Consider the following 20,315-nt stretch of genomic DNA (forward strand, 5'->3'; position numbering starts at 1 on the left):
TTGTCACATTTCGTGACCTTCCTTCCATTTTTAATGTGTGACCCAATTTATAGATGATCGCCAGTTACATCCACTGCATCATACTGATATGTAGGAGAAAAAGGACGTATCTAATTATATATATGTAACTATTTCTACTAATATTTATACGGCCACGGTGGTCTAGCGGTTTAACACACCGCTTTACATCCGATGATCGCGGGTTCGATTCCTAGCACAGTACAAACATTTGTATTCATGAATTATTGGTTTGGGTCTTTTCTGAAAAAATGTATCTAAGTATATTATTTGTCTAGTACACAACACAAGTTCTGCTTAACTTGGGATTAGATTGCGTTGTGTGAATTGTCTAGAGATATTATTATTATTGGACTATGCATATATAGATAAATATAATGAGCAATATGTTCTACACCTACCCCTGGAAACCAACATCATAAATTCCCGGTTAATTTGTCAGGATGACCTGACCTGACCTCATGCTCATCTTATCCTCCACTGGTGCCCCGCCGGCATATACCATTATCACAGGCAGGTGCACCATTCCTTTATCATCCATAACAAAAAATACCTTGAATGTTCAGTAAACAGTATGTTCTACCGGGTGGTACGGGTTCAGAGTGCGGTCCGTTGGTCGTAAACGATAACTGCATCAGCGTCGAAGAACTGTGTGTGAGACTTGCTGAGTGCTATGATGGCCGCGTGTTCACTCCTCATCCTGTTCTTGTACTTCTTGCTTAAGTTCACCTGTACCACAGATAATATAATATTACATACCTGTACAAAGTATAGATATTGTTGAATATATCTATGGCCCTTCCATAAATAAAGAAAAGTAAGACGATGACAGGTGAACTGTCAAAAGCGAAAAGAGCGAGCGAAGTGAAGACATTCAGAAAGGAATTCACACGTGCACAAAAGATCAATATATCTACAATTAATATTGATAGTTGATTAATATTCTACAAATAAACATTCAAATAATACAAAAGGCTTTGATTTAAAACAGATATAATAATAATAATATTAGGGCAATTAACACAGCGCCATCTAGACCCAAGTTAAGCTAGCTAAAGCTTGTGTTATGGGTACTAGATAACTGATACAAATATATAGTCAGATTGAACTCCACGCGGTTCCAACTGGAAACCATCGTGATAAATATGCCGAGATGGGCTAACTTCATGCTCATTTTATCATTCTCCACTCGTGCCCCGCCAGCGTAAACCGTTAGAGCAGGCGGGTCCATCATCCAGACAAGAAAGTCTTATTGTTGAAAGCAATCTTTTCAATATGTTTATACATGTATTACGGGAGAATGTATTTGCTTGTAAAAGTCAGTAGGCGTTAGGATTAAAATTACGACGACCTTAGTCGAGGATCGAACCCCTTGCGACCCCTAGCGGTGCCCTTAGGCTAAAATTATATCCGTCAGGTATGCCAGATGGACCGTATGCTGCTTTGCCATTGTAGTATAAAAAATATCCTCTCTGGCTGTAGTCTTAAAGCTGTAATATATTGAGTACTAAGTACCTTAGCGTATAACTGATGCAGGTCATCCTCTGTGGACAGCGGGCGCGGCTTCGGTCTCAGGAAAGCAGGAAGAGAACGAGTCTTTAGAGCGTCCATATTCGCAGCGCCCTCGATTTCATCCAACACTAGTTACAAAGAAGTAGAGAAGCCTTCATATTAACTCTTTGTGATTTACATTATTTTGTTTAATTACGCTACCATTGCATTACAACTATAATAATTGTGTAAGATTACAAATATGCAGTAGAATAGAATAGAATAGAAAATCATATTATTCAAATAAACTTAATTTAAGCACTTTTGAATAGTCAACATTTTTTTAAATCTACCACTTATTCGGAAAGCTGTCTCATCACAAGAAGAATAAGCAAGAAACTTGTGTGTTGCTCTTTTAAACAATCCTTGTAAATTCACATTTTACAAGTCGAAACGTGTGAATACAAACTACCAACCAGCACTAATTTATTTAGGCTCAAATATAAAAACAGAATAAGATTAAATCAGTCGTAGTGATAAGAGCAGACTAGTCCCTACAAGCAGCACTCGTTCACGAGTATGACGGATGAGCCAGCCATCACTGCGCTCGACCATATTTTAGGGAGCCCAATGACCAGGCCCACCACGCCGCCACATGTCTGGACATTTTAGTGAGCATGACTACTCATTCCAGACTTTAATGACTTTAATACCACCACTTAATAACCACTGTTGTGGCCTCAGATTAAAGTCTTATCCGTCAGGCAGCGTTGGCGACAGACCTCTTTTTATAGCTATTTCTATTTTTAAAGCATACCTACATTTTTTATTTACAATTTTTGACATATATTTTTTATTATATTGTTTTGCTACATTGTGTCATATATTCTACCACTAAATACATCACTATAAGTTTGTTAAGTTATTTCATTTATTTTACACTACTTCACTGCCGTTGTCAGCCGTAATAGGCAGAGTCAGCCTTCAGACGCTCCATAAATCCACCCACAGTTTGGCAGGCATCTTCACTCATCATGCTCACTCAATCATTTGTAACGATTTTTCTTGACCGAAAATATCTACACTCATTCTCAATCATTCATAATGCTTCGTGACCGAAAAATCCTAAAGACGGGGTATTCGTCTATATAGAAGTTTCACTTCAATAATGGGATAAGGCTAGCCAAAAAAAGGGTGGTGGTAGAGTTGAGGATACCAACCCGTGCTGGAGGAGTACTGTGCGGGCTGCGGGCGCGGCTCGGGCACGCGGTTCACGTAGCAGTGTCCGCGGCGGTCCCCACCACCGCCCGCAGCACTCGCGCCCCCGGCACCGCCCGCACCCCCCGCGTAGCTGGCCGGCCGCACCCCACGCGCACTACCCGACTGATCATTGATATATAGTTATAAAAAAATACATATAATCTCAAAAAAAAGTAAATATAAATGGCTTGAAGAAGAGGACATGAACCCACCCTAAGGTCTGCAGCTAACTTTCACTAGGCCTAGGTCTAGTGAAAGTTAGCTGCGGACCTAAAAGGGATTGTTAGTAATGTGGACTGGTGATCTTATTACTAACAATGTTCCAGTTGACCTCCACAAGGTTACCCCTGGAAAATCTTGATAAATTCTTGGTGAATTTGTCACTATGGGCTAACTGACCTGACCTCATTCTCAACTTACCATCCTCCACTGGACGTAAACCGTTAGCACAGGTTTTTTCATTGTCATAAATAAAAAAATATTTCACTAGGCTTTGTAATACAACAATATTAACCATTTTAAATGTTTTTGGCCGAGAAGAAATGATTGAGGAAATTAGACCCTGGTTCGGGGACTATTTGGTATGTATGCATTTGTCATTTAACTTCTCCTAAATACCTGGATTAATTTGGATAAAATTTTGTGGAATATTCCTTACTTTGATGACCATGATTAAAAATCAATTGGAATCGTTGGGCTTTTCAATGCTCGACCTTGTCTCCCAGGTCTATTAGTTCACAGATATACAATAATATACATATCTTATATATACAATTCTCAAGTCCCAATATTAGTTACCATACTATAATTTTATATTCAGTAGGTCTGAGAATCGGCTGCTATCTATTTTTCATACCTCTAAGTGATAAGGGGTGGCCAACCCTAACATTTTCTTTTTTATTTTTTGCACACAATTTTGCCAAACAATGTTTGTAGGGTCAGCTAGTATAAATAGAAAATTAAGTATAGTTAAATCAACACCTACCTCTGCATGTTTCACTCTATAACTATCTTGACTTGAGTAGGCATGACTTTCCTTGATTGCATAGTTTTCTTTCAGGTACTGCTCATCTGAAATTGAATAATATCAAATTATTGAATTAACCACTGTTTTAATACTGTATCACAGGAGGGAGGGGATTGTTAGTAATGAGGACTGATGACCCCATGGATAACAACATGGTACGTTGTTGTCAGGTTGTCCTCCGTCGGTTCCACCTGGAAAATATCGTGACAAATTCCTGGTCAATTTGCCACGATGGGCCAGCTGACCTGATCTCATGCTAATCTTATAATCCCTCACTGGTGCCCCGCCAGTATATACCTTTAGCGTAAGCAGCAAAACCATTCCATTATCATCTTTTAAAAATAATATCATTCACAGTAGGATCATTAATTAAAACTCACCAAACGATTTCTGATGGCGCGGCATTAGGCGGCAGTAACATATAATAATTAACAAAATAACAACACCGCATATACCGCCAATAAACCAGGACAACCAAATGATTATAACGCGACCCTGCAATGAAGTAATTATAAGTAAACTGTTTAAATTTTATATTGATTTTATCTACAGTGTATACCTGCTGAAACATTTCAATTCCTAAGTATAAAGCGATATTCGCTTGTTTTTGATCCCTTAATATACCGTATGCTTAACATCTTATATAGTAAATTCTTTAATTTCCTACTTAAATATTATTAAAAATTAGTAAAAATACTACAAACTACAACAATTACAACAGTGGAAAGACAGACCCCATTTTCAACTTTTTTTTCGAATATTCGCGCTTGCGCACCTATACTACTCGTTTAGAAATTAGATATAAAAATAATGCATGATTTGCTATTTTTATTTGCCATTTATATTAAGTATAATTGTAATAATTTTATAACTCATTTTTCATATTTGTAGTCATTGTTTTATATGATTTTGCTGATTATATAATGTATTTCCTATATTTATTAAGGAAATATTTATTTTGTCTTTTATGTTCTTTATTATTTGACATTGACATAACTTGTTGACTTCATGTTGACATTTAGTTTCATCGTCGTATGTCACAAATGACATGCAAACAGCAAAATATTCAATAACATTAAAAATTCAAAACAATATTATTTTTTGTTTGTTCTTAACTTATCTAAGTCCGTTTTGCTTCTAGTCTTATCAGTAATTGTTTTCTCTTGCCAGTGTTAACAACCTATATTTCGCAATTTTTGGGACAGGGAGAAAAGCAAAAGAAAGTGTTTGTAAAATTCGTCAGTCATACGATGTTCGACGTCATCTCACGCCACTCGTTGGAACCTATTAAAAAGTAGTGTATTTAAAGACGGGCGTTCCTAAATTACATAAAATCTAAAATAACTTGTTTTCGTTGACATTGGCTCTTTCTTTATATTTCTGAACGTACCTAATCCTATGAGCTGTATTAAAAAATGGATGGTGCAAAATTATTTTTAGGGTTCATATTTATTTATGGGTTACTTGCACAAAATTCCTTTGGACTCTCACCAGTAATTTTAAGTAAGTATTACTATTTCTTCATAACAAGGTTTTGTTTACTTTTTAAAGCAGCAATTAGCTTTCATATTAATAACTTTAGAACTTTCTTGATAAATTTTTGTCTAAATATTATTATTGCATTTCTATTTTTTTTTAATTTATTGTGTATATATATATATACTTTTAAATAATATACTTATTGTTTAATGATATTGGCAGATATTGTGATAATTATTCATTTGTAAAAATAGGAATATTACCTATTTAAATATATTTTATGCAATTTAGGAAGTATATATAGTAAGCAAGTGTACATTTTGTGTATATATGTTATGCACAGACTGTATTATTTGACATGATAATTAAATAATAATAATAACAATATTTTATGTTTTTAAACAGTATCATTAATTTTGTCATGACTAAATTATGTGATAATAATAATAGCAAATAGTAATATCATCTATAAAATCTGATTGTTAATGTATGTTTGTGGTATATATTAGAGTACAAAAAAATATTAAGATAAAAGTGAGAAGTGTTGTGTTATGTCTGTACCTGCGTGCATGTGTTGTTCATAAAAATTTTATTTAATAAATGTATCTACCACCATTTTGAGAATATATTTATTTTTATAATAATGTGTTCAATAATTTATAATATCAACTACTTAAATATTTTTAACACATAAACAATATTTTTATTAAAACTTAATAATATATATATTTAAGTTCAGTTTGAATAATTGATCTATACATTTATTTTAATTGTTCTATTTTAATATTTAATTAATAATATGTTGGTTTTATATTTATTCACATTCTTCATTCTGTCATTCATTTGATTGATATGAGTAAATTTAGGTATTCCTTTGATTTATTGTAAGGCATTATATTTATAGTAATACACATTAGGCACAGTACCCTAGGTATTGTGCCCTGTCAGCATGAACTATAGGCGGATGAATCATTGCATTATCTTATTAATATCATATTATAAATGTGAAAGTTTGAAATTATGGATGTTTGTTACTCTTTCACGCAGAAACTACTCAATGTATTTTGATGAAACTTTACAGTAATATAGCTTATATATCAGAATAATATATAGGCTATAAAAATTAGGTGTGTGACTGTAGGCACAGTTAGTCATCCATAAAAAATATCTATAAAAAGTTTTACAATTCTCGAAATGTTTTTTATTATTTTTTATTCCTTGTAGTACCAGGAGATGGAGGCAGTCGCTTAGAAGCAAGGTTGAACAGAACATCTGTAGTTCATTACATATGTACTAAAACATCAGACTACTTCAATGTGTGGTTGAACCTAGAACTACTGGTTCCTATAGTCATTGATTGCTGGGTTGACAACACAAGACTCGAGTATGACAATGTCACGCGAGCGACAAGGAATCCTCCAGGAGTTGATATCAGGATTCCAGGATGGGGCAGTCCCGAACCAGTGGAATGGATTGACCCATCGCATCAGTCATCAGGGTCATACTTCAATAAAATTGCTGATGCTTTAGTGACAATTGGTTATGTGAGAAATGTCTCCATAAGGGGAGCTCCATATGACTTTAGAAAAGCACCAAGTTAGTGTATTATTGTTTTTTTATGAGAGCATTTTTATTCTTAAATATATTTATTACGTAATTCGAAATAAGACAGAATTTGTATGTATGTTTTAATTAGTTTATGATTAATTACCAAAATTATAGTGTTATAATATATAGTGTTGTATATAAAATAAAAAGAAATCATTTCTTTATATACAATATTGATAAGCCTAATCAATTCATACAATGCCATATAGTCCCAAACTAAGCAGAGCTGGGTACTAGACAACTGATATACATATTTAACTACATTTAAACATTGAGACCATCACTAATCATACTCACGGATGCAAATGTTTGCATCGTGTGAGCAATTAAATTTTAATAAACTCTGTTGAAGTTCATTGTTGTTGACAGTTGACAATATCTGTCTACCCCATCTACGATTACGATCATGTGCAGAAGTAAGAAGCTAATTATTTTCACAGATGAAAATGCAGACTTCTTTGTAAAATTAAAAACCTTAGTGGAGGACACTTACACGATGAACAACAAGACAGCGGTGACGCTGCTGGTGCACAGCATGGGCGGCTCAATGGCGCTGCACTTTCTGCGGCTGCAGACACAGTCCTGGAAGGACCAGTACATCAAGAGACTGTTGTCATTGGCCACTCCCTGGGGTGGTTCCATGAAAGCTGTTAAAGTTTTTGCAATAGGTATGTACATATTTGTCATTTTTTTTTGACACGCGCAACCATATTGTGTACCTTCCAGCAATGGTATTTCCAAACCGATACGATATTATAACCATCAAGAAAAGAGCTTATTCATTTTTAAAAGGCTGACAACGCCCTTGCAATTCCTCTGGTGTTGCGGGTGCTCATGGGCGGCGGTAATCACTTACCATCAGGTGAGTCCAATGTTGGATTGTCCCCTGTGTTATTAAAAAATATACCATACATATTATGGTATATATTTTTAATAACATAAGGACGAACATGGAGCTCACCTGATGGTAAGCGATTACCGCCGCCCATGACTGGTGCTCATGGGCGGTCTTTTGGCGGCAAATTAAACTTCGAAACTGGCATTTAGGAAACATGTTTGATGAAACTTTTTTTTACTAGATACCGTAAAACATAAAGATTTCATCATCATTCGGAAGAATTTGGTCGCTTATCTGAGGGTCTACTGTGGTTCAATAGTTATTTTAATTTATTTAAACTGACAGTGTTACTCTCGTATTTATAATATTATTAACGATAATTTATTGGTGAAAACCGTCACTACAGGCTGATGCACCATTCCATTATAATCTACTAGCTGACCCTCGCAACTTTGTCTGCACTGCGCAACACTTATAATCACCAATTTACATAATATCTTTTTCAATTATAGCCTATGTGCTATTCTGATGTATAAGCTATATTACTGTTAAATTTCATCCGTTTAGCAGTTTTTATGTGAAAGAGTAACAAACATTCATCCATACTAACAAACTTTCGCATTTATAATATTAGATTTAAACAAAACAAGACGATCCATGCAAGCGCGAACATTTACGATTTATGATAAACTAGCTGTACCCGCGACTTCGTCCGCGTGGAATATTTCTAAAATAAAAGTAGCCTAAGTTACTACTTATTGCATTAGCTACCTGCCAAAAAAAGTCCAGTCAAAATTAGCCCAGCCATTTCAGAGATTAGTCGGAACAAACAGACAGACGGACAACAATTTAAAAAAATGTTATTTTGGTGTATGTACCGTATTTATATTCATATGCATGTAGTAAAAACGGTTATTTCAATATTACAAACAGACACTCCAATTTTATTTATATGTATAGATATCATACGCTATTATCACATTGTTATTATAATCTGTCTACATTATTATACGATACCGTCCGCATCGTACGATTTACTTAATAACGTAATAGGTCACTGTACCTTCAATACGATCTCCTTTATTTCGTCGGAAAACAAAGCATATAAATATTAGTAAAAACACAAAAAGGACTTTGGACGGTCTCTATGGTCTAGCAGCGAGGATCCCAAACTTTTTTGTGGTCTCCGACACAAAAAAGATTTCCTTCCTTGCCATACTTTTCGGTTTTGGTTAGACCCCCCCATTCTTACCTGGTGTTAAATTTTGTAAATGTCTTACTTTAGTAAAGTTTAGTGTTAAAAACATAAAGTAAAAACAACAAGATGACCGCTGTCGTAGACCCCTTGCAGTTTGTAATAGACCCCTCTGGGGGTCGATGTAGAACACTTTGGGAATCACTGTCTAGCGGTTTAGCACATCATATTACTTCCCGGTAGTCGCGGCTTACTAAATTACTTAATTTGTCACGATGGGCCAACTGACCTGACCTCATGTTCCTCTTATCATCCTCCACTGGTGCCGCCAGTGTATACCGTTAGTGCAGGCGGGTCCACCATAAATGTAATGCATTAAAAATATAGATTTTTAAAATTACAATGATACTGCACCAAATTATATTTCTACATTATTTGTTGTCAACATGGTCCACACTCAGCATATATTGTGACAGTTTTTTTTACGGATGAGATGATATCATGCTTGTCAACAAAGTAAAGAAATGTTTCGGTTTTTTTTATGGATGATAATGGAATGGTGCACCCGCCTGCGCTAACGGTTTACGCTGGCGGAGCACCAGTGGAAGATGGTAAGATGAGCATGAGATCAGGCCAGTTAGCCCATCGTGACGAATTCACCAAAAATTTATCACGATGGTTTCCAGGGGGAACCGCGATGGTTCCCCGTGGAGATCAACCTGACATGGTACATTGCTGGCAATAGGATCATCAGTCCACATCGCTAACAATCCCCTTTTACCCCTATTGTGACAGTTTATAGTCATAGTGCTGATATTCTGACTGATTGACACTGATCATCCTTCAGCCCTAGGGGGTGTAGGACGGAGCCTCGGGGTGAACCCCTTTGCCCCGAGTAGCTGGGTTGTAAGCCTTGTAGGAAGAGAGTTAACACATAAAGAGTAGGGAAAAATATTAATACAAAAAATCTGACGTTCTTAAGTCGCTAAAATGTCCTATATGTAATAAACGATTTTTGATTTAATTTCATTTGAAAGAAATTCTAAACTTATTCTGATTTAAAAAATATTGCCATACTTAGGAATAATTTTGTTTGTTTGAGTGTTTTGTTGATAGTCTGTGTAGACCATAACCACACAGATGGCTGATAACCATATCGCAGATTTAATGACGCAATCTAGATAAAAAAATCCCATCAAAAACATAAATGTGAAATGATAGCCGAGTTTAATATTATGATATATGCCTTGATTGTTGACTTCTACGACAAAAGAGGTGAGATCTAAATGGGTGCCAAGTTCAATGGTCTGTCCTGAAATGTATTTATAACAATATAAAATATCATTTCTTCTTATAACTTAGGATATTATACTGTAGCCTAAGGTCTAACTTGGCCAGTTCTCATATACCAAAATAGGAACCGACAAGTAACATGTTTAGAACTTTCGAAGGCTACAGTATATTTCGTATATGAAAACTAGCCAAGTTAGACCTTAGGCTACAGTATAATATCCTAAGTTATAAGAAGAAATGATATTTTATATTGTTATAAATACATTTCAGGACAGACCATTGAACTTGGCACCCATTTAGATCTCACCTCTTTTGTCGTAGAAGTCAACAATCAAGGCATATATCATAATATTAAACTCGGCTATCATTTCACATTTATGTTTTTGATGGGATATCATTACTTTTTGAACATAAATTATACGAGGTACTTATTTATAACTAAATTAATACCAAATTATTTTTGATAAATACTGTATTTTCGTATATTTACGGGGTATAATTGTCTTTTTTTTGTGTTATTTTCTATATTTTCTTGTAACTTTTAAATGTTCAAGTGCAATGCCAATTCAGTATCAGGAATTTTTGGGCAAATCGGGGCGGTATAACGTCCTCAGATGGTTGTACTCTACAATAGAGCTCTCGTGACTTGGATCTAAATTGTTAAGACGTACTCCATCTAAGGTTTTAACTCTGGAGAGTCCAACGTAAACCTGCCCTTTAATAAATATAGAGGAGGCTATCTTGAGAAGAGGACTGCCAAAACTAAGGCCTTGTGATTTTTTTTTTTATTTATTTAGGACTAACAAACAGTAATACAATATTAAATATACATACAATATGTGATGAGATGAAAGATAAATGTATCACCAACGACGTTAATCACAGTTTACTTAAGACAATAACTATATAATCATGCAAATTTGTCTAGAGTAGTGGTGAATTTTATACAAAGTTACAAATATCGACTCAAAATGCAACTTATCTATTAATATAAGAAAGCGTAAAATGAAATAAAATAAAATAATAATAATAAATAAAAAAAAGGAATTACTAAGAATAAAAATTAACATCTATTAAGTTAAATGGGTATGTGACAAATTCTGACCAACCATCTTTTTGAATAATGATGGTCTAGTAGCAAATATATCTATATTAGAGAAGTTATCATTATATGCTTTAACAATTCTATTAATTGGTGACCGAGTACCAGAGTTTGTACGACATCTGTTAACAGCGAACAATTCCTGTTTTCTTGACGTTCTCATTTGTGCTCGCGATGGAACCCGGTAACTTATCTGGTTTGTCAAAGAGGTGCAATCATATTTATTTTGGACTATATCATATAAAAACATAATCTCAAGTTGTGTGCGTCGCGATGTTAGATTTAATAAATCAAATTTCTTCAAAAGTCTGTCATAAGAAAGATGGCTATGGTAAAACTTATATTGTAATCGGCGTAGAAATTTTTTCTGTACCATTTCAATTCTATCCGAATATATATTGTAAAAAGGGTTCCAAACAGTTACGGCATATTCTAATTGAGAGCGAATAAGACTTTCGTATAAATATAAGTAAGTAGAAAGGCTTTTAAAATTAACACAGGTTCTCATAACATAACCATACATTTTATATGCTTTATTAATTATATTATCGATATGTGTATCAAGTACGAGCCTAGTGTCTAAAGTAATACCTAAGTCTTTGATTATTTCCACATTATTGAGGACAGAATTACACAATGTGTAAGAGAACTTGCTTATATTTCGCTTTCTGGAGAAAGTGATACTTTTACATTTTGTTAGACTAAGTGTTAGCTTGTTAGTTTTACAGTAACTGCTGAAACGATTCAGATCCTCCTGAAAATGTATATGATCATTGGGACCATCAATTACATGATATATTTTAAGGTCATCAGCATACAATAAAATTTTGCAAAACTTAAAGCATGAATTGACATCATTTATGAACATTATAAAAAGTAAAGGACCTAGGATAGCAATAGCATATGTTAAGCAAATACGGAATTGTTCTCTATCAACATATACATTATTTAATATCTGAAACTTCGTATTGACACGTTATAGTTCGTAAAGACGATTATGTAACAAATTGACTGTTATCTATTGAATTCTCAAGAAAACAATTTGTTACCAATGAGTTCTCATTCTCGAGTTAACTATACATTCCTACTTATAACTATACTAAAATTGTTATTAATTTTTGGTTTAAACTATTGTCTATACCATACGTATTTACTAAAATAATGTAATAATAATATAATCACAAATATATAAGTATAATTTAAGAAAGCTATAAATTTCGTAGCATAAATCGCAACCTTATAGGTTAGATATCGAGAAACAAAACATTGAGTTTTATCGTACCGCTCCCACACGCGCTGCCGCGGCGCCCTATACCGAAATGCCTATTATTTAATAATTATTTATAAAAATAATGATTTTACACTATCGATGTGCGCTAAATATTGAAACAATAATTAATACCAAAAAAAAAAAAAAATAAAAAAAATAATTAATACCAAATCTCAGTTAATAACATAATAAATACGAAATTCGACTATACTCCTAGTTATAAGTACGAGTATATTTTAGACAGAATCTAAATTATAGCAACTAGTGTTTTGAGCGGTAAATGCAATATTTGAACTTTGCTAGTTATCGACACTGATGTGAAGGGGTCAACGTAAATTGGTAATGATCGACGTTTTCATACAATATTACTTTCCGTCCAGTACAAGATGAGATTTTACGCCAGGGATCAATGTCAATTGGTGGCTATCGACGTTTTCATAGAATTTTAGTCTTCGTCCAGTATAAGTTGAAATATAATCAATTAAAGTGAAAAATTGTAGTAAAATGATAACAATTTACCAGTTTCAGATTTTTTCCTTTATATTCACCTAATTACCTATCTGCATACCAAATTTGAACTTCCTAGGTAATATGGAAGTGGGTTATAATTTTGATCTATAGTTGATCAGTGATAAAAATGACGATTTTTGGACATTAATATCTAAATAACCATTTGAGATATGTTTATGAAATTTGGAACACATATTTATCTCGCAAGTCTCAATATATGAACCAAATTTGACAGGTTTATGTGAAAGAGTTTTTGAGTTATGAGGGGGTCAAAAGTGGCTCCAAATGGTTCGTGTAAATATACACACGGTGCTGCAAGCCAGTTTACTTGAAACTCGGCTTGACACGCTGCCGCGTGTCTAGATATAAGAAAAACAAATAACTTGTTTGTTTGTTTCATTGTAGTTGGTTCTGGAACCGGTTGTTATTATTAGGGTTTGCGTTATTTCGATATATAATTACTCGTATTCATCGGTAAGATAGTGAAGCAATACAGTCCACTTATACACGGACGGATAATGTTACTAACATTACACTATTACACTTGCTAGTACTTGATGGTATTGCTTTTTTATATATTTGTTTCATATTTCGGATTTATTTATTTGCCATGTAAAACAAACTACATTTAGCGCGTTAGTTACAGAATTGTAAGTCAACAGTATTTTTTTTATTCGGTTGTTTGGGCTATTGTTAGATGTTTGTAGCACCTGTAGCATTGCGACCTACATAGATCTATTGTGCTCGCCCTTTTGAGAGTTCGCTACCTAGACCCGTCAGGGACAAGAATTGAAGGATATTCTTAGGAGCGATGGGTTTTATCTCCTCGGGAAAGAGTGTAAACTTTCCAAAGGAGATATTTCGTTTATGCATGAGTGGGCTACAACCACATAGGATGTGAAGCGGCGTTTCCTCTTCAGTTTGGCAGAATCTGCAGATACATGTCGTGCATAGGCCAAGTTTATCCATATTCATGTTCAATTTGCAGTGTCCTGTGAGGGCCCTAGTCATCATGCATATGTTGTTTTTACTCAATAGCAGTAGTCTATTGGAGTATTTGTTCGAGAAGCCCGATATTAGGTCTTTTGAATGTGTTAATCCTGGCATTTTTTGCCAGTGATTCAGTGCTTCTCGTTTGGTTATTAATTTGAGATGTCCCAGTTTTAGGCAACGAGGCACACCACAGAAGGGTTCGGGGCCCAGTTGGGCGGTTTTTGCCCCTAACTTTGCCAGATGGTCGGCATTCTCATTGCCTTCAATATTAGAATGCCCGGGGAAAAAAAAAAAGTCAACAGTAAATATTAGGATTAAAATAATAATACAAGTTTCTACTTAGTTTTGGTACCAGGGAACAATGTAAAATTTAAACAAAAAAATTGGGTGGACCACCCTTATTACTCAGGCTATGAAAGACCTCGGTGGTCTAGCGGTCTAGCACACCGCTTTACGTCCGATGGTCGCGGGTTCGATTCCAAGCACGGCACAAACATTTGTGTTCATGAGTATGATTGTTTGTATCGGTCTGGGTGTTTTCTATGTATAACATGTATGTATTTACGAAAACAATATATCTATGTATTTGTATCAGTTGTCTAGTACCCATAACACAAGCTTTAGCCAGCTTAACTTGGGTCTAGATGGCGCTGTGTGAATTGTCCTATTCTCAGACCTACTGCATATACTCACAAAATTTAATAAGAATCGGTGTAGCCATTTCGGAGGTGTTTCGTTACGGTGTCACGTGAATCAAATCTATTAGAAATATTAGATTTGATACTCTTTGACTTCAGCGGCGATTCTTTTCTTATTATTTTTATTTATTTAGGATCACCAACAATTACTACAATCATACAAATTTATTTATTTACATGTAATGGGTTATGATTAAATGTACAATTATTTATAGGCGAATATGGCGTCCATTTCGTGATAATTTAAATATAAATTACATTCGAATCTGTTCAGGAATTAAGCCATGCATTTTCTTGTAACAAACACGTAACAAAACCGTGTTTACACAGTCACAGTTGCTAAACTGTTTCCTTTAATTACATTTATATTATGGTAATACAGGATGTTTGGTAGAGTAGGTAGGTATTGTTTTTTATTTATTTCAGTTTTTCTATCTAATGGCCAATGCCAAAAAAACTCTGAAGAGGAAGTAATGTTTACGTCCTAATTGTATTTCTATTTTTTTTACTATGAATTAATTTCACATTAATAAAGGGCGGGTATTAACCTGATTATGCAGATAAAATACATCATGACACCACAACAACTGCTCGCGATTACGACTGTCGCCAGGTCGAAGCGCCGAGATAGCCGTATGTAAATCATTATATTAATACGTGAAGCAAAACCCACTGTACTTCTTTTTACGAAACATGCCCGGACGGACACTTATACTATATATAGAGAAAGAGTGCACAATTGCTAAAATTATTTGAAAATTATGCATAAAAAATACATTAAATCAAATTAAAAAAATACACCCTACAATGTATTTGACACAGACATGTATATATACTCTTTTGTTTATTGCCTGTATGCCTGCCATTGCCTTCAAATATAGAAGGCTGTATTGTCTTTGACTTATATTTGAATATAGTCTTAGTAATGTTCAAAATTATAATTTTATATAATTAAGGTCGAATTTCGTCCACTAATTATTATAAATATATATCGATCCAATGTCTTTGAAACTAAGTACACAAAGAGGCGTCCAAATAAATTAGTATATCCCGTAATAAAATCAGCACTAACAAACTCAAATTGTTACCCAATGGCAATAAAAAATAATTTACGAACTGTCTTGGAGTTAAAACAAATAAAAAAAGAACTGTTATAATGTAGACGAACCTTTTCCAAATGGTCAAATAGTGACTGTATGTATTAAATATAAATTAATTAATTATATTATAGTATGTTTGTGATAATAATATTTAAAATTAACAATGTATCCCTACCCAATAGACCACATATTATTAATAATAATAATCTTTATTTACTGCTCACAAGGAAACTTACAATATTGACAAAGTAACAAAAGTATGTATTTAATCTTACAAGCTATTCCTTGTGAGAGTCTGGAGTCTGGAGAGAGAGAGAGACATATTATACAATAGAATTTCAGTTCATTTATATATTTTATGTGTATGATCGGACTACCAATAGGAGCGGAGCTATAAAAATATTTCAAAATGTGGGGAAACGATACGCAGACGAAGTAGCGCGGGTCAGCTAGTTAGTAATATGTTACAGTTCTAGCTTAGTATACATTTTCCGACTAAACCTATATATAAACTTGTGCAGGTGACGATCTGGGATCGCTGATGCTACGTGAAAGCACAATGCGGACTCAAGAGATTACTTGCCCTTCTCTCGCATGGCTAATGCCCTCGCCCGTACTCTGGAAGCCAAACGAGGTGCTCATCCAGACCGACAAGTACAACTACACTGTCAACGATTTCCAGAAATGGTTCATGTAAGTTGCGCTCTACTTTATGTATTACTAGCTATCCCGGCAAACGTTGTTTTGCCTTAAAATAAAAAAAAAAAATTAGGGGTGGACTACTACATTTAGGGGGATGAAAAATAGATGTTGGCCGATTCTCAGACCTACTCAATACGCTCACAAAATTTCATGAGAAGCCGTTTCGGTCAAGCCGTTTCGGAGGAGTATGGGAACGAAAACTGTGACACGAGAATTTTATATATAAGATATATATATTATTATTATTATTATATAGTATTTTAATATTTTAGATCGGTACAGACTTTGGTGGCATCTGGGAGTCGGAAATAAAATCTATAAAGTAATAATTTCTTGAAACACAGGCGTCTCTTTGATAAACATTTAGAAAAGTTTTTATTTCTTATTTGATGGCCTATGTGGTCTGGCGGTTAAGACACCGCTTTTTTACAATGGTCGCGGGTTCGATTCCTCGCTCGTGTACAAACATTCTATTTATTCTAGAATATGATTGTTTGTATTGGTTTTTCGTGTTTTGTATGTATTTCCAAAAAAAATGTATCTAAGTATATCTATCAGTTGTCTAGTACCCAACACAAACTGTGCTTAGCTTGGGACTAGATGGCGCTGTGTGAATTGTCCAAGAATAATATATTATTAATTTAAGAAGAAAAACAGAAATGGAAGAATGCAGTTAACCTACAATTATAGAATAGACTAGCTGTACCCGCGACTTCGTCCGCGTGGAATTTAATTTTTCTAAAATAAAAGTAGCCTAAGTTACTACTTATTACATTAGCTACCTGCCAAAAAAAGTCCCGTCAAAATCGGCCCAGCCATTTCAGAGATTAGCCGGAACAAACTGACAGACAGACAACAATTTAAAAAAATATTATGTTGGTGTATGTACCGTATTTATATTCATATGCATGTAGTAAATAACGGTTATTTCAATATTACAAACAGACACTCCAATTTTATTTATATGTATAGATTGTATACTCTCGCCTGAGGACACAAGAGTCTTCGAAATTGGCGTGTATATGTGAAAGGGACTTTCAAAAAGGTACAAGTAACTTGGTCCACCTCATTTAACGTCAAAATGGCTCTTGATAACAACATTTATTGACTTCTTTTCTTGAAGACCGAGTTCGAGTCTTCGACACATTAATTTACGGGTTGTAATCATACTGCATTTGATTGCACGATTATTCAATTTTGTACTGTTTGCTCCGATAAGTTTATGGCGTGATATTTTTGTGGAACTAATTAATAAAACCTTGAATTTTATATTGATAGTCCGAATTTATATATAATATGACCTTATTAAAATAACTCCATTATCTCAAGTGTTATTAATATTGATAATTTGTTTGTTGTTGTACGGTTGAAGATAATACGGCTTATATGCTCAGGGATATGGACCTGCTGGATGCCTGGGAGATGTTCAAGGACACGCAGAAGTATAAGGGTGACTTCACAGCGCCAGGTGTGGAGGTGCACTGCCTTTATGGATACAATATATCCACTGTGGAGAGGTTTGATTTAATCTTCTAATTGTTACTTCCTGACTAATATTATAAATGCGAAAATAACTCTGTTTGTCTCACTTTCACGCCAAAACTACTGAACCGATTTAAATAAAATTTGGTACACAGATAGTCTATAATAAACCCTGAGATGTCTTTTACATATGCTCCTTTTTAATGCGAAAAAAGGTTGTAATGGATTAAAAAGGGAAATGAAAGTGTGTATGGAAGCATTGTCACTTTTTAAATTAGAACGATGAAACTTATTTCTTGTAATTTTTTTTATTTAATCAAGGTCATTATATGAACTTTTATTTATATATATGAAACGCGGACGAAGCCGCGGGCACATCTAGTATACATACAAGGTATTCGTGTTTGTAACAAAATTCATGAGAACGGATTCGTAATGTAATATTATGTTATCTGTTTCATATGAAATTTTGTGTGTGTATACAGAAGACCTCAGAATAGAACGTAATCTGTTTTTCATACACCTCGGTGGCAAGGGTCCACCCCAATTAATTTTTTGGACAACTATTAAACTATTTTTATAGATTTCACCCTTCTACTATCAACCCCTATTTTTTAATAGCTTTACTATCCCTAGATATGGTTGATAAAATGAGAGTAGTATATAGGGTAGTAATAAATTGCAAGTACGTTCAGATATTGATGGATTTATATCAACCACTCCTCAATTGCAATACAAGCTGTCGAGGGAAGATTTAGTGGTAGTATTTAGTTTACATATATCCTTTTTTTCGGACTACTCTAATGCTGTTGGCCGCAGCTGGACGATAGGGGGCGAGTGCAGATGGCACTTCAAACCCGCAGAAGGGTTTATAGAGCGTGTTTGGGAAACTACTCTGCTACCGAAATGTTAGGGAAGCGTCAGTCATTTACCTGTATGGTTCTGCGGATTTCTTGGGCTTCAGGGTCTTGAAGATATCTTCGCTAGCTTTCCAGTTTCACAGTAGGTTTAACACAGTTCTAATTTATTTTAATTCACAACACAATGCGCGCGCGTCAAGGCCGCCGTACATTCGGTTCAGTACTAGGTAAGGGAGGGGAAGGAAAGACGCGGGAACAGAAAACTAACGGACTCTAATGTAATAATCTGTGCTTACGATGGTACAGGGTAGATTTTGAACAGAGCGGCTAGTGGCCAACTCTCGCCTGACGGATACTGAGGGCACCGCTAAGATTTCGAACCTCGGCTCAGGCCGTCGTAATTTCGATCCCCGTTTGAATTGGACGGGGGATCGATCGGAGGAGGCAGATACCTGTGCAGACAACTTTGTATAGTTTCTCCTTTTATATTTGATTTTTGTATATATACAGGCTGGTGTACAAGCCAGGTACGTGGCTGGACGGGTACCCATCGTTGGCGATGGGCGACGGCGACGGTACCGTCAACATACGCTCACTGTCCGCCTGCCGCTACTGGCGCGGGAGGCCGAGAGGCTTGCACGCCCACAGACACCACAACCTCAACGCTGGGAAACCCATCAAAACTCTGGCGCTGCCGAACGCTGAACATCTCAAGATCCTGCAAGATCAAAGGGTCGTCGACTACGTGCTAACAGTTATGAAGAACTGACTGTATTAAGGTATATTCAGATGAGTTGTAGGTTACCACAGGATTAATACTCAGTGATGATTTTTTTTATACTACGATAATGGCAAACAAGTTATCGGTGTTGGTAAGCGGTTATCATAACCTACGGACGCCTGAAAGACCAGGAAAATCACTTGCGTTACCTTTAAGAAACCTAATGATGGTAAAACTATCTTTATAACCAGTTTGAAATCAAAGAATATGAGAATAGTGGCTGTTGGTATTTAATTCTCTCTATCAACTTTGAAAAAAATATATAATTTAACGTTACTAGTACAATAAATTCGTTTCGACGGACAGTAAGTTACATTATAATCTGTTGGGTGCACGCTCTCTCCTTAATATATAAGTACGTATATATAAATGAAATACTCATTGAATTCTCATTTTGGACTGTATTGCCGCGAATTATAGTAGAATTACAGAAATAATTGCAATTATACGATAAGTCGTATATAATAATTATAAGTATACTTATTCAAATCTTTAATTCAAACCACGCAATTAATATATACAAAATTATTATCAATTCTGTAATTTGTCATCTATGATGACGAAATTGTTAGTAGGTACATGTAAATCCTTTATTATCAACATCATTG

At 34.7% G+C, this 20,315-nt stretch overlaps 2 protein-coding genes across 2 annotated transcripts; one reads left to right on the top strand and one right to left on the bottom strand.

Annotated features, from left to right (window-relative positions):
• Positions 1–4,497, bottom strand: LOC131851672 (uncharacterized). The gene is made up of 6 exons (XM_059202193.1): positions 4,356–4,497; positions 4,177–4,291; positions 3,755–3,840; positions 2,730–2,892; positions 1,534–1,658; positions 1–747 (listed from the first exon to the last, which is right to left on the bottom strand). The coding sequence occupies exons 1-6, from the start codon at positions 4,365–4,367 to the stop codon at positions 616–618; spliced, it is 633 nt and encodes a 210-aa protein (XP_059058176.1). The 5' UTR covers positions 4,368–4,497; the 3' UTR covers positions 1–615.
• Positions 4,498–4,869: 372 nt separating this feature from the next.
• On the top strand, positions 4,870–20,037 carry LOC131851658 (phospholipase A2 group XV-like). The gene is made up of 6 exons (XM_059202179.1): positions 4,870–5,299; positions 6,500–6,871; positions 7,324–7,551; positions 16,404–16,575; positions 17,979–18,101; positions 19,437–20,037. Exons 1-6 carry the CDS (start codon positions 5,212–5,214, stop codon positions 19,693–19,695), a joined length of 1,242 nt encoding a protein of 413 aa, XP_059058162.1. The 5' UTR covers positions 4,870–5,211; the 3' UTR covers positions 19,696–20,037.
• The last annotated feature ends 278 nt before the right edge of the window (positions 20,038–20,315 follow it).

This window comes from Achroia grisella, unplaced genomic scaffold, assembly GCF_030625045.1.
Source record: "Achroia grisella isolate CSIRO2021 unplaced genomic scaffold, CSIRO_AGI_Agris_v1 utg794, whole genome shotgun sequence".
Classification (NCBI taxonomy): Eukaryota; Metazoa; Arthropoda; class Insecta; order Lepidoptera; family Pyralidae; genus Achroia; species Achroia grisella.

Bases quoted from the DNA above. Each gene is read 5' to 3' on its own strand.
- LOC131851658 (XM_059202179.1), top strand. From the start codon at position 5,212: ATGGATGGTGCAAAATTATTTTTAGGGTTCATATTTATTTATGGGTTA. The intron at 7,552-16,403 runs GTATGTACATAT...AAACTTGTGCAG, and splicing joins TGTTAAAGTTTTTGCAATAG to GTGACGATCTGGGATCGCTG. The intron at 18,102-19,436 runs GTTTGATTTAAT...GTATATATACAG, and splicing joins AATATATCCACTGTGGAGAG to GCTGGTGTACAAGCCAGGTA.
- LOC131851672 (XM_059202193.1), bottom strand. The intron at 3,841-4,176 runs GTGAGTTTTAAT...ATTCAATTTCAG, and splicing joins GCGCCATCAGAAATCGTTTG to ATGAGCAGTACCTGAAAGAA. The intron at 748-1,533 runs GTACTTAGTACT...TCTGTGGTACAG, and splicing joins TGCATCAGTTATACGCTAAG to GTGAACTTAAGCAAGAAGTA.